General features: G+C 41.9%; 1 protein-coding gene across 2 annotated transcripts in view; it reads right to left on the bottom strand.

Moving 5' to 3' along the window:
* Positions 1–3,237: 3,237 nt before the first annotated feature.
* Positions 3,238–15,438, bottom strand: part of HSPA12A (heat shock protein family A (Hsp70) member 12A) — a 53,301-nt gene continuing 41,100 nt past the window's right edge. For both annotated transcript variants that reach the window (XM_054637390.2, XM_077182832.1), the window contains exons 9-13: positions 13,168–13,254; positions 12,513–12,617; positions 11,338–11,596; positions 9,602–9,705; positions 3,238–8,355 (exon numbers count right to left, since the gene is read on the bottom strand). In XM_054637390.2, the coding sequence (XP_054493365.1) occupies positions 7,721–8,355; positions 9,602–9,705; positions 11,338–11,596; positions 12,513–12,617; positions 13,168–13,254 (1,190 nt within the window). In that variant the 3' untranslated portion in view covers positions 3,238–7,720. The remainder of the gene's footprint in view (positions 8,356–9,601; positions 9,706–11,337; positions 11,597–12,512; positions 12,618–13,167; positions 13,255–15,438) is intronic.

Below are 15,438 nucleotides of genomic sequence, written 5' to 3'. Positions count from 1 at the left end.
TTCAGCTGCTTTACACTTCTATCAGGCTGAAATGTTGACCTTGTTTCCTGAGTAGACAAATCAGTTCTCCTGCCCACTGTGTAAGGAATTTCTCATGGACAAGGCTGTGTGTTCACAACACCCTGCAGACAGTGCTGCTATCCAGATCTCTGCCAACACAAGGAACATAGGGAGAAAATCATCTGAAGAGGGATGCTGGAATGTTGCTTGTGGGAAAAAAAACCACATTTAGACACAATTCCAGCATACATCATGCAGAACCAGCACCTTCTCTGCTGGATTCTGCTCTACTTACAGCTAATTTCCTTCAGCTCCACTCATTTTGAATAGTCAATAGTCATCCAGGCAAAATATTGGTGGGGTGGCAAAGGCTGAGAAAACAGATCCATTGTGATTGTCACAGATGAAGGATAAACCTTCTGAGCAATGCATTCCCTGCAGAGCTTTAGCTGCAGCCTGTGGGTGTTACCAAGTGTGCGAGAAGCACCGAGGCTGCTCTCTGCAAAGGAAGAGGATGTGTTCAGTCTGGTGTCTGCTCTTATCAGCTGCTGGCAGAAGGAAGTTCCCACTAGAGGTGCAGAGATTACTCCTCAAAGGGAAGGAAATACTCCTTGTTACCCTTAGGAAAGGGAGTCACCTTTCTCACTCCTTAGATTGCTGCAGTTGAACAAACCCTGGCAGCCACAGCTCCATCTCACCACTCTGCTCTGAAACCATCCCTGTTGGTAACTGCTGGGGCACTCCACTGCCTCTGTTCCAGCACATCCAGGTCCTGCTCACAGATCTCTCCAGCCAATTCCTTTCTTTCCTTATGCTGCAGTAAAGTGGAAAAATTATAAGAAAAATAATATATCATAATATCATAATATCAGGCCTGCTCTGTTAGCCTGTCATTTCTTCTGAGGGACACTAGCACCCTGCAAGTTCCCATGTGAAAGCAATCCTGGTGTGAGCACTTTCTTAGCATAACAATCTATTCCTGGGTAAAAAAACAACTGGCACCTGTATAAACTGTTTTTATATTGTTAGACAGAACAATTAAAACTATCTCTCACCAACAACTTTTCCTCCTTGTCCACACTGGGGGTTTGAGTGACCAATCAATACAGGATAACAACTTCTTACTAACCAATAAAGGTAATTGGCAAGAAAACTACTGACCAATTGGAGTCACACATGAGGTCTGTAAAACTGTATAAAAAGGAGTTACATAAATAAAGAATGAGCTTTTTTCCACCATGAAGAAAATGGAGTCCATGTGATTTATTCCCATATCCTTACATTCCGCCTGGCATCATCCTCCTTTGGTGTCTTGGCTCTGCTGCACTCACAATACTCCTAGAGAAAGCTGAGATTTATTTTTCATTTCTCCATGTCTGTGTCAGCTCACCTGTGGACACTGACATAAGGATCATAATGGATTCAATCTACCAAGTTCATTTTTTTTGCCATTTGTTGGTAATGAACACCATGGCCTCATCCAGTAACTTCTGCTCTGGACACAAGGCCAGAGCTCCTGGGATATGGCATCTAGTAAACCTTTCCCTAGGATTACAATCCCTGAAAATTAGAAAACAGGTACTGCTTTAAAATCATAGCCAGTACCTAATCAATTGTACATTAACTAAAGACAACGCAGAATTTCTTGGTCTGCAGAAAAATGTTTGCAGTTAACTGACTCAATGTACATAAGGATGGCACAAGACAGTTTTTGCTGTAAGGATCTTTGCATCTGTGAACTGCACAGGGTGTGGTGGAAACAACTTCTTTTTTTAAAATACTCACATTCAAGTCTCTGACTTGAAGGAAAAAAGCACAATACCTTATTGTGACTCTGCATTGATTCCACCACAAAATCGCTTTTGATTGTTAGAACACAGCAAGGCATGAATGAGAACTAATAAAATAGAATTTATTCCTTAAAAAAAATGAAGTACAAGACTGGCAACAACCAGGCTTGAATTCCAGTCACACAAAGCATCTGCACTTCTCACTAATTTATCCAGGCTGCATCTCTTGAAAACCAAGCAGTTCTTGCACTGAGTAAAGGAATTCTGAATCCATTGTCCCTCAGCCAGAGAGCTGGACACTGCTGTCAGGGAGGCCCTTTCACAATTTGTTTTATCCCATAGCTATTCACATGAATACAAAATCTGCAAATTTCAGTAAGGACTAATGTGATTTCGTAGAACCAACAACTTAAACAAAATCCCTTCTATCAAGATGGGGCTGTGGCTTTAAATCTAAACACGCTCCTATGAGGAGGTTGTAAGATTTAGAAAAGTCCAGTGTTAAGGACCAAATTCTGAATGCACACACACGAAACTCCACTGGAGTCTTCAGCAGTGTGGTAGAACACTGAAAGCAAAATTTGGTTCTTAATGCGTCTCTGAAGACTGTAATTATATTTCCCATTGTACTAGTAACATTAATTGAATGTTTAGCTGAAATCAAGTTCATTACAAGTTAAATACAGTACCTAGCCTATTAGGATGGTGTTTATAATTATAGTCATAAAGCACTTGTAAAACACCTTCATTGCAGCAAATAGGTGGAAGTTGGGTGTAGTGGCTGCTAAAGCCTCTCAGTTCACCCTCTGCATCTTTGCAGCATCATGGACCAAGGTCACCTGTGCCACTGAATCACCTCCAGAGCCTGTGCCAACACTGCTGAATTTCAGAGGGACACAGCCTACAGCTGTTAGCAGAAAAATGTAATACTGCACAAACTGCTCTGCAAGGGTTTTTGCAGTGCAGCTGGACCTTACTGAACATCCCTACATCTATAAAGAGGCACATTCTCATGCTAATATGCCTGGTTACTGGCCAGCTTATTGGCCTGATGGTGCATTTTTAACAATAAAACAGCTTTTAATAATACAAGAACTAAGAGATTACACATCTCTTTGATATATCAGATTTTGTATTTCATTTTCGGCTCTCTGAGAGCATCATTGCAGAAAACACCTGATCTGCTTTTGTTACTGCCCAACAAACACCTTACTCAGAGAGCTACACCAATTTTGCTGGAAGCTGAGTCACGAGCAGCACTGAAGTTCCACCTTGGCACACAAGTGAACCAAAGCCATACAGATGGCTGGTGTCACTTCTGCTCAGTTTCACACATGAAGGAGCATCCAAATTCAAGCATAACCACTTGGCCTGTCTCACTTTCATAATAAATTAGGTTTCTTTTTATAGCCATTTTCATAAGAATAGTAGCACCCAAACAGAGAAATTAGTTTTAAGGTATTTTATTTGACATGATTGAAGACACAAGAACACTCAAGATACAATCCAGACAAGTTGTGAACAGCTCCAAGTATCAGTGAAATCTGAATTTATCTTGCACAGAGGTGAACAAGACCACAATGGTTGGTTTTATAATATAGTTTAAGACTATTTCAAGCAGGTGAGTACTGTGACATTATGCCCAACAACTTTTATACTATTCATCCGCTTAAGCCACTTCATATCATAAATATGCAGCTTATCTTGGCTATTAAATCTCTGCAATATATAATTAGCCTTCTCATAATAATGCATTAAAACTCCTGTATCTGAATATTGGTATACTCATACCACTGAAAACTGTCCTAACCACCACTGCACATTTATCATATTCTAGCACAATTAACCATTCCATTACAATTAGCTGCTAAACTTCAGCCTAGAGTTCAGTAACTTGGACCCAAACTTGCAAATTGCTGCTTACAGCAAAACTCCTGCCAAGACCTTCTGCTTTCCCTATGGATAGCTGGCCTTGTTGTCTTTCCAACACCAAGTTGCACAATGTCATCTGAAACCCCTACCAAAAAAAGTGCTCTGCAGGGGAACGTCCTGCGAAAGTATCACAACTACAATTCTAAAAATGCCTCATTTCCTAGTAAATTTCATGTAAATTTTACAACCTAACATCCTTTATCGAAATGGGCATCCACATGCCTCTTAAAATGTAAAGTTGTTTAATTGGGTTATTGTCTACAGACCACAGCATAATATTCTACTTAACAATTCTAATTCCTTAGAGAGACGAGCTAATTTTCCATTCTGAAAGAGGGCAACAAGGACAGCTGGGAGTTTGTTCACTAGTTCAGTGCTCTGCAGAGATAAGCTTGATAGTGTTCTCACCAGACTGAAGGAGGAAGTGCAAAAATATGTAAACCACGTTTTACAGTTACAGGGATTTCAGCAACAAGCCCCTGCTTGGATCCAGATGGGATCTTACAAAAGGTGAACTAGAAAGGGCAGAGAATCACTGCTGTGCAGGGAACTGTGCTTCAGAGGAGCTGCAGAATGCACCTGTAGCTTTCCCTGCAGACAGGCTGCAAACAGCACAAAAATCATGGGGCACCTGATCTTGCAGGCCACCTCTTCACAGGGGGGACAGGGGGTGGCAGCCGTTTATTAAACCAAATCCTGTGTTAAGGCCACTGAAAACAAATCTGTGCAGAACTGGACAGATTCAGCTTAACATAGCATGCAAAGACAGCAAAGCCTATTTTTCTGTAAGAATTTTGGTTTTTGGCAGGTGGAAGTGGCAGACAGAGACTGTGTCTTACCTGCAGTGACAATACAAGAGTGTTGCCTGGCTTTGGGAGGTAGTTTTTCATTTGTTGTTGTTGTTGTTTTTTAAACTAGAGAAGATCCTTATTAAAAACCCAAAACCTAGTGAAGAAGCTGTATACCCAGATTTTACAATCTGATTTTTGGTTTTACAGGAGGATTCATCCATTATTATGAAGAATTGCCGGAGATGGAATGGTCACCATCTGAAACAAAGAAATGAAAACCCCAGCAGCAGACTATTGCATTTGTGTGATGTGCTTAGCTGGTATGACTTGCATTGCAGGAAGAATGTTGTATTCTCTGACACACCAACATTTCTTTCCTATTATTATAAGATCGGCCTTTTACATTTCATATCTTACCATCTTTAAAAGCCTATAATTACAGAAGCTGATTGAGAAACTGTGTTATTTAAAATTAACAGCTGAATGAAATCAACAGAGGCAAAGTGCATTTTTATACAAGAAAATAGCACTGTAGAAAGAAAGAGTCTGTACAATATTTAAATATTGTATATACATAAAATTATATTGTTCATAACTCATCTTAAAGTTTCTCTTGTTTGTAAACCATGGAAAGCAGCACACACAAAAAAATCCCAGTATTTAGCTTTTAAAGCATTTAGCAGGCAGCAGGAAATCGACTGCTAGCAAGCACACTTTGTAATTATAGAAAGTATCCAGCAGGATACTGTGACTAGCATTCTCCATAGTCCTTTATTTATTTATTTTAAAGCTGAATGCAGAACACATTTCCCATTAAATCAGGGAATTCTGCAGGAGACACAGAAAACTCAATGACAAAATGCAGTGGATCAGTTGTCCAGCTCTCTACTGTGGCAAAACTCCAGGATAAACACAGAAAGTTTAAGTGCAGGTTTGGAACATAAATTAATGAAATAACTGTTAAAGCTTTAATCTCCCAAAAATGTCAGTAATGGATTTAACTCATGCTCAACTATTTAAAAAGGAAGGTTTAGATTAATAATTAACATTGCAACATTTTGAAAATGTAATGAATTCCAGCAGGTAATTGGGCAGCTCTGTATAAATGCACTGGGAAGTGTCAGCATTTTAGGGTGATTCTGCAGGTTTGTACCACTCTGCTAATTCAGAGTGGAATCAGGATTTGAATCTGAAATTGTCAGTTCATGACAGATGCAGAATGTAGGTTTCAGAAGTTTTCTTCCTGTAGCATTTTGCTAAATAAAAACTATTCTAGTTGCAAAAGAAATTTGCCAGGTGAGCATGCTTAAGGAAACATTTTCACAAAGTTCTTATTTGGAAAACAAGATGCTACCATGGCCATCAGTGCATTTCTCCTGCATCAAGAGCTCTGTGCTCACTGCCAGGTAAGGAATGCTTTATTTAATGCTATTTGTAGTTTCATTCTATTGGCTTTTGCCTTCCACTTCATTGGCCATTCAAATCAACCCAGCAATATATTTTACTGAATGAAAATGTTTGCTACAAAAAAATGAATTGCAGTATTTTAGATCTGAATGTTTTATCTCTTGTGAATTGTTTAAATGTTTCTGGACAGCCATCATCTAGCTGTGCTTCCAAATCTTAACACAGGAATGAACACGAAAAGAAATATAATCACCTGGGGAGGTGCTTGATAAAGCAGATGGGTCAGAGGGATGTTGAGAAACATGCAGACAGGAACCTCCTCAAGCTCAGCAAAGGCAAGTGCAGGGTCCTGAAGGCGGCAGGAAGGAGCCCGTGCACCAGGAGAAGCTGCCTGGGAGCAGCCTGGCAGCGCAGCCCCTGGCATGGAGGCAGGCACTGGGCCAGGCTGAGCTGAGCCAGCAGCGTGCCCCTGCCCTGGGAACAGCACTGCCAGCAGGCCAGGAAAGGCATCATGCCCTGACTCAGCCCTGCAGAGACCACGTCTGAGCGCCAGGGCTGGCTCTGTGCTTCCCAGGACAAGAGAGACACAGACACACAGCTCTGGGAGCAGCAAAGGGCCACAAAGGGAGAGGGCACTGGGGGATCTTTCATGTGAGGAGAGGCTGTGAGAGCTGGGGCTGCTGGACTCAGGGAGGCTCAGGGGATGCTAGGGATGTCTGAGAGCAGACAGGAAAGAGGATGGAGCCAGACTTCTCAGAGGTATCCAGTGAAGGAGCAAGAAAGAGGCAACACGCACAAATTTAAACTCAATAAATTCCTTTTAAGTGTAAGAAAAAAAACCTTTGCAGTGAGGGTTGTCAAATAAGCTGCCTGGAGTTTAGGGATCTTCACTTTGGAGACCATAAAATTGGAAAAAGAATCTTGTTCTGAGTGATACTGCTTAGAAAGAAAGGTTTTATCAGACAGTCAATGGATGTCCCCTTCAAGCTTAACTACTTTGTGATTCTGTGGTTTCAGATGGAGACTAATAAAATAACCTTAGAAGACCCAAAAGAGAAATAGGTTTGTTCTTAATATTATTTTCCAAAGTATAATAAGGGCAATGCTAGCTAATTAATCTGACAGCTTGTTCTGAGAGCTCTGACAACAAAGGCCTTGTTTTTAACCTGGAACAATCAATATTAGGTCCCCAAAACACATATGTATTTCCTAAATATAAATTTAAGAATTTCTGGGGATTTTCTTTACACAGAATTTATGTAATTGAGATCCTATTTCTTTGAGTCATTAATTTTCAGCACTTTAAATTCTGAAAGCACTGGGCAAAATCAAAAGAATACAATAAAACTACTAATTTGTTCCCATTGCCAGAGGATGGTGCTGTTTAAACAGATATCCCACACAGATACACCCCCTACAACAGCCACGTGGGTTAGTGAGTTTTTCTCAGGAGGAAGAGGAAGAAGAACAAGGCAAAGAGATTACAACTTGGTATTTTTTTAACTAACCTTCAGGACCCAACTATAATCAGTGTTTATTTTATAAAGGTAGATCTATAAGCATGCGTGAGTAACTTGGTAACTTTTACTACCTCTGGAACTTCTGCTCCTAAAACTTTTTAAGGGTCTTTCAAAATGCAGTCCTTGGTCACCAAAGGACACAACCACAACACACCCCACCTCACTAGCTGTTCTCATGTAGCCTGCTGAAATTCACGGTGATGACATGACAGACAGAAGTCAAAAAACGGAACAGTGGAAGATCAGTCTCACAAACAGGCTGTGGCGGGGGAAAGGGCCGTCAGTAATTTAAGAAATCAATACCAACTTTGACACTTTTAGAGGTGGCAACATCAACAGCCATGGCTTTGATTTCAGTGTCCCCAAACTGCATCAGCGTTTTGATCTCGCGCCGGTTGGGCACGGAGGCGTCAGTTCCCGTGAGATCCAAGCGCAGCGTGCCGCACTTCTTCACGCCGGGCTCGGTGATGAAGCTGACGTTGTCCTGCTCCGAGCTGTAGATATTGATCACTATCACTAACTGAGAAGGCTTGGCAGGTGTGTAACTGCGGGTCACAGTCTCTCCCAGGGCTACGGACTGGTCGGCTGAGATGAACTTGTCGAAGACGTCGGTGCACCAGCGCGTGCCGTCCTTGACCAGGAGCTTCTCCGGGGGATGCTTGCCCTCCACGAAGCGATTGAGCACCCCCACGCCGTAGGTCAGCGGGGAGCGCCGCACCTTGATGACCGCAGGGTCGAGGCCAAAGAGAACAGCCCCTTTGAGGATGGTCAGCCCCACATCCTGGGGAATGATGACCCGGCACCTGGAGCCAAAAGCGCTCTGCACGGCTTGCTGCAGCAAGGGCGATTCAGCGAAGCCGCCCACCAGGAAGAGGAACTTCACATTGGTCACCTCTGGCTTATCAAACACCTCACCTGAGCAGAAACAGAGAGCATCCAGTAAAATCCACTTTAACAAGGCAATGCAAGTGAAAATGGCAATGTCTGACTGCACTGAGTGTTCCGTGCACATGATCTGAAACTGCCGCATCCATGCCCACGCTGCCACCCCCTCAGCACCAGTCCCACTTCTGTTATCTCTAGTGTATTTCACTATGAATTCACTCACCTCAAACCAAACAACATTTTTGAAGTGGCACTTAAAACTGAACATAAATTGCATTCCAGATAAATCACTCCATTTCGAATTCACTTATTATTTGTGACCCTATCAGAACCACAATAAATACCATCTGTAAAATAATCCCTCTTTACATTTTTACAGATTTTCCTTCTTAGCTTAAGCCTACATCTACTTTCAAGAAAACCATGCAGTGCAGTAGTAGGCTCACTTTTAGTTCAAACAAGTGAGTAACCTGTCACAACTGTTGCAGTCCCAGGTGTCTCCCTCCCTGCTCACATATAAGCTGCTCTATACTTGTCTTATTAAGTTCTGAAATTTAGCTAATAATCCCTCACACGTGATGAGCAAAGCTGCACATTTCTTCCAAATGGTGCTTTAAATCATGTAAAAATCACACTTTTCTCACCACAAACATTATACTCTACTTGATACTAATTTCATCTTCAGCTAGAAGACATTAAATAATAACTTTCCCAATAAGCACATGTCACTTTCCATTACTGGACAAATAAATTCACTGCTGCTTAAGCCATGCCTGGAAGTACATTTACCATGATGCATCATTTACTATTTGTGCTTTAGAGATGTCAGTGATGGTCATGAACAAATGTGACCTTCCACTAGGGAGGAATGAATCGGAGGTCTTAATAGCTGGAATAGTCAGAAATGAGATACAACTCTGGCATAATTTGGTTGTTGCCTGAACCAGGAAAAAGAAAGGCAGGATCTGGGTTTCTCAGTGGATGTCAGCCCTCTGAGTGCTTGCAGCCCTGGAAGCATAGAATAATTGGAGCTAGGCAGTAACAGAACGGAATCACACTCAGTAACTAGCACTAGAGCTAGACAGGAGCATGTGCTCAGGACACATCCCTTCCTTTTATTGTTTTCCTAGCTGATTTGTAGAGAACTGCAAGTTTCAGAACTGAATTCCTTGTCAACAACTGGTGCATACCAGGAGGGTTGTCAGTGGGTAGAAAAGGGTGAGCAAAGCTTCAGTTTGAGCTCAGCCAGGAAGTGGAACCCCACACAGATACGTACTCAGGTGCTGAACAATCTGGTCAATTGTAGGTTTGAAAAGAGCATTCATTGCATCTGGGCTCATCCTCAGCATTCCCTGGGAGGACCACTTCACAAAGTCCACACTGCAAAGGAACAGTGAGAAAGAACATTAAAGCATTGCAGCTGAGCTGTGAAACAACCAGCATTAAATAAATTAATGAGTTTACAGAATCTGCATGCATTTTCCTTGGAACAAAGTGCTCCACCTCACCCTAGCCCCATACCAACTGCAGTTATGTAAAACTTGAAGGGAGAATTATTATTTTGGCTTGTCTAATTGTTGTTTTCTTTGCCTGATTGCCTTCTGCAGCATTAGCAATGCTCAACTGCTCTCTGAAACAGCTGGCAGTCAATGCAGTGCTCGCTCATCTGAAACAGCACTGATTCATCCCCAGAAGGGCAACATTTAGATTATAGCAGTGGCAGGCCAAAGCCACTGGAAACACACAAGGAAAACAAGCAACTTGGGAAGCCTCAGGAGGCAGAAGAGAGAATTGCATTTTTAATGAGGCATAACATTTATTAAGTGAACACAGGCATTATGCTATTCTATCAATGATACACATCTGTATAGCTCAGTAATCTCCCTTACATTCATGAACATTATATGTTAACCTTTACACTCACTCTATCCTGTTATCCAATTGATTTAATTTCATTTAAAGGGAGCATTTATCATTTCCTCTAAGATTCACCATTAAGACTACTAATAAAAAGGAGATGGCCTCATGAGAAGGAGGATTTCCAGAAATTTTTAATGACTTCAGAACCTCAGTCTCATTTAAAAAGGAACTTTTAGCTGGATTCCAAGTCACTTAAGCTTCCAGTACATTTACCAATAACTTCTGAAAGAGATGCAGGAGTTCCAGCCTGCATATTACATTCAACGCTGGCTAGTTTAAAAAATTAAGGTACAGGAACTAAATATCAAATCTTCCCCTCTCAGGTCCCAAGCATTCTGTCCCAGATTCACAGGTTCTTTTGCTCATTCTCATTAAACTCCAGGTTTTCTGTACTATGTAACTTCAAGAGATGCAAAATGCCCATTTCTACTTTCTGCTCACTTCCTTTTCTACAGCAGCCCAGGATCTTGTCATTCAGGGAGACTTCTTGATACTGAAAAACATGAATTAAAATCTCTGGAGGGGATTATGTCTCCCTGCCTATCAAGTAAATTATCAAACTTGTTAAAGAAGCAAGATAAGAAGCAAAGCCTGCCGTCACTTCAAAAACTGAATGCTTCCCCTTACAGAGCTTTATGCAGTAGTGTATGTGTGTTTTCTCCAGTGATCTGATGCTGTTAATAACTTCCCTCAAGCCACAAACATATTTACACATCTCACAACCTTGGATTTTTTCCAGGATCCAGGCTGCTAAAAATTAAGGTTCTAGGCAACAAATTCTGTGTTTGATCTGACATTCCTAATTAACATGCAAGAGACTCACAATATACAGTCAAAGAAAGTGATGCAGTGGTGACCTAACAAGTCATAGAAAGCAATGCCTGTAAAATGCAAGTCTTGTACAGAAAAGCTTTTGCAAGAAATTGATTAGAACTTTTCATTCTGGAAACTGCACCAGATGCAACCCCACTTTCTCATCCTTGCACTACACTTCTACGCTATTCCCTTTCAGTCCTAATCTAATTAGGATATTTTAATTACTTGTCTTTGCTACCAGTAGTTAATTCTGCATCCACGTGCTTGTCTACTCACTTGCTTTTCCTCAAGGCATGCTCTACACTGTGCCCTCGGAACTTCTTGTAGTAGTCAATGAAGGAGAAGGGCAGGGTGATGTTCAGGGGGTTGGTCCTGTCGGGAGCTGCCGCCCGCTTGCGGGACTCGAACGCGATCATCAGATCCACCCAGGCCGCAGGGCGCTTGATTTTAAACTGCTCAATGAAATCTTCCCCAAAGATTTTACACAGCAGCTTCTCAAACTCATAGTCCACCCCTAGAGAACCATATGGGCCACCTGTAGTACAGACAAAACACAGCTTTAATATTCGGGATATGCTTTAATATTCCTATGACATTTTGAGTTGGCCACACACACATCAGAACAACACTCTCACAACTGTCACAGGAGAAGGTTCACAAAAAGAGGATCTTTGCTAAATGTAACAGTTGGTCTAATACACAACATGATCTTACCTTTGCCTCACTGTTACTCCTGTATCATCACAGCCACTCTAACACTACCACTATAAATGAGTGATTCATCCAACCAGCAGCTGGGTTATCGTAGAAACAGGTGATCCCCCAGCCAGGGAATAATGTGCTTTGACTCCATGATTCAGAATGCTGAACAAGTGCTTTATTAAAGCTATACTATGTTAAAACTATACTGAAGAGATACTATACTATACCATATACAAAAGATACTAAAGAAAACCCCGTGACTGTCTGAGACAGCCAGGACACAGCTTTGACCCAACTGGCCAAGGAAACAAAACAATCTTCACTGGTGTCCAATAACCAAATCACTTTCGGTAAACAATCTCCATAAGGCATTCCACAGGTGCAAAACAAGAGGAGCAGTGAATAGAGGTAAGAATTGTCTTCTTCTCTGAGGTTTCTCACTGCCTTTCCCAGGAAAAATCCTGGGAGAGAGAATTCTGTCTCTCTCTGTTCAGAGAATGTGAATGCCACACTGGGTTATACTAATTTTGTGTGCTGGTCTCATTTCAGGAAAAACTGTCCGTAAAATGCAATAAAGGCACACATTTCCTTCACTGACAAGCCAAAACATTACATACATATGTAATACACAATCTAATTACATAAAACAAGCAGTGGAAGTGACATTACATGAGGTGTTAGGGCATGGGTTGGACTCAATGACATTAAGGTCTCTTCCAACCTAGTAATTCTGTGGATTCTGTGAATACCTGTTGCTTTGTAGAGCTCCTTCAGATGTCCTTCAGGAAGCCTGATCTGATGGACAGTCATGTCCACTGTGCCTCCTCCGCTGTCAACCACGATGTACCGATCACCTGGAATGCCAAGGGGACAGGCCAGGGCCATTTACACCACTGTGAGCACAGCAGCTCACTGCAGTGAGAGCTCCTGAGGGCACCAGATAGGGGAGATAAGGGCCTACAGACAGCCAGCAATGGCCCTGCTGAAGACCTGATCTTTGCTAGTAATTACAACACAATGATTGATAACAAACATCAAAGTCAGATGTCAAAAGCTGTTAATGTAACACAGCTGAAAAGTGGGACTGCTCATGCTGCTGGTGTACATCCTAGTGGGCTACCAAATATTATACCATATTTACAAAGCCTGTTCTGAGGAAAATATTCCAGTTGCATGGAATAATATTTCCACTATCTCATTAATAAATCTTATTATGCTAGAGCATGCAGAATTGCAATTCAGCACTTGTAACTAAGAGCAGCACATGAACTTGTGGTTTTTTTCCTTTTCCCCTTTATAACCACTGTGAGAACAATGCAGTGCACAGCACCTTTGTGGGAAACACAATATTTGCCTGCAATACAAAACCAGTGAGAGCAAAGTTTGCTGAAGAAAGGACAGTACCTTCCTCCAGCTCAGACCAGATCTCTCCTATGACATTTTCCACCATGAAGGTTCGGCTCTGCCGGTTCCGGCGCACGTGCTCCTTCCCTAGTGATCGACAAAAAAAAAAGCTATTGAGTCAAAAAAAGCCTGAAGAAATAGAATCAAAAATTGCAGGAAACAAGTGCAAGCAGGCTGACAGATCTGTGTGGATCCCTTCTTAACAACTGTACAAAAATTATTGCACTGGGACCAGGAACGTTAGAAGGTAATTCCTGGAAAGAAGGAAAAATGGTTTACAGCCACCCTGATCTTCCTTGATATTGTTATATATACTTATTTGTCTTTTAATCTTTATAAATTACCTAATAGAAACAATGCAAACTAATTATATATAGTGACAATCTAATAATAAGAAAGCTATAAACAGGTCTGACTTGCAGTTTTTCAATACACTCTGGCTTGCAAAGCGTGTGCTGGCAGCAGGGTGGGAGCTGGCAGCCAGCTGTGCCCACAGCAGCCAGCTGTGCCCACAGCAGCCTCCACCACCAGCAGGTGGCAGCCCCAGCCCACGCCCAGACAACCCCCCCACCACCCGGGATGGGAGAACATTCCCACATTTCCAAAAGCCACTGCTCATTTTGAGTGCTCAGAGAAATACGCCTCCCCAGCCTCTCAGGATGTCAGTCTACCCCAAAGCAAGCAGCCAGAAGCACTGCTGCTCAGATTATTCAGAATTAATCTTAAGGACAAGTAAAAATTAGAATTAGTCTTAAGGACACAGTGATCACCAGGGCTGACCCTCACAATATTTAAAATATACATCAATTAAAAACTAAGTGTAATCTTGCAAGAATACTTATTACTTATTGTAACAACCCATTAACTTACAAGACTTAACTGCTACTTAGACATTTAAAAGATGCAGAACAGTCTGTCAGGAGAAAGCAGAGTAGTGAGAACCTCTGCTATTTATGCCTCTAAATCAACCTCCATAACTGAACGATCAAAAAAACCTACATTCCTTGTGTTATCATCACTCACCTTCAAAGGCACTTCATAAAACACTACAACAGAGGCAGCCTGTCATGACTAGAAATTCTTTCTGAAAATACCAGCATGCAAATCACAGAATGCACTTTGCTTCCTACTTCTGTAGTGCCTGTCATCAGAAAATAGAGCATCAGCTCCACTTGCTCCTGCACCCTCCCCAGGAAGACTCCACGATGCAGAGAAGCTGCCCCAGCCCCAGTTCAGGGACTGGGCAGCACAGGGAGAGCTCAGATGAAGAATTCCATGGCAGAACAAGAACTAGGTCCAAGTGAGGGCCTGTCAAGCTCACAGAAATCAATGGCAATCCTTTCATTCCCTGCTGTGGGCTAGAAGTGAACACAAGAGCCAGTCTTTAACTACAACTGAAGCAAGCTTATCCTTGCTACTATGAACACTAAAATTTCTGTTTTGACTTCACAGCAATAATATGGTCCTTGGAGTGCTTCTCTCTGTTTATATTTAAAGGGTTTTTCTCCTTAATCTGTTCTCAGCTTGTCTTGGGTGCTTGCCATGCCTTTATGAAATTTTAATTCCAACCCCGAATTAATTCACTCCAAACTTTGTTTTCATTAATTTTGACATGAAACCTTTCTCATCCCCAATAGCTTTTTACCATACAAAGTCAAGAATGAGAGTGGTACCCCCACCCAAGAAAAAGCCCATTAGCAGAAATCCATGATCTGCCAGATTGTGCCCAACTTCAAAACCTTTGTTATTTTCCCAGAAGCAAATCCCTGTGTTGTCTGAAAGTGAGTTCATGTAACATCACATGGAACTGGAACAGTTCAGGGTACGAATGAGGGGGGCAGAAGCCAAGGGGCCCTGAAGGGACAGAATCCTGAAAACAGATTGTGTCCTGTACTCTGTGTGGGTCTCCAAACACTGAACACATCTGACAACTGCTGGCTGGGAGAGCCATGGATTGGAGAGAATGATGTAGTCACTCTGCCTAACTTTAAAAAAAAAAATGTTCTGGTAAGTGCAGGAATAGCTCTACTAGCTTAACCTCCCACTTGCCTCTACTGTTTTGACCTAGCAAATGTGATAAAACACAGACTCTTCTGAAAAACTCCTTCTAGGATAGACTGACACACTACCATCAGTATCAGGGCAACTGTTACAATTCACAGAGATACAGAGAGATAGGCACATTAAGCAGCTATCAGATCTTACTGCTGTAGGCCATTTTCCTTTCCTGTTTCCTCTATTTGCCTCCAGTTTCAGTAGGCTGCCAAGCTC

The sequence above is a fragment of the Agelaius phoeniceus genome, chromosome 9 (genome assembly GCF_051311805.1).
Source record: "Agelaius phoeniceus isolate bAgePho1 chromosome 9, bAgePho1.hap1, whole genome shotgun sequence".
Classification (NCBI taxonomy): domain Eukaryota; kingdom Metazoa; phylum Chordata; class Aves; order Passeriformes; family Icteridae; genus Agelaius; species Agelaius phoeniceus.
This window is presented reverse-complemented; position numbering and strand designations above follow the sequence as displayed.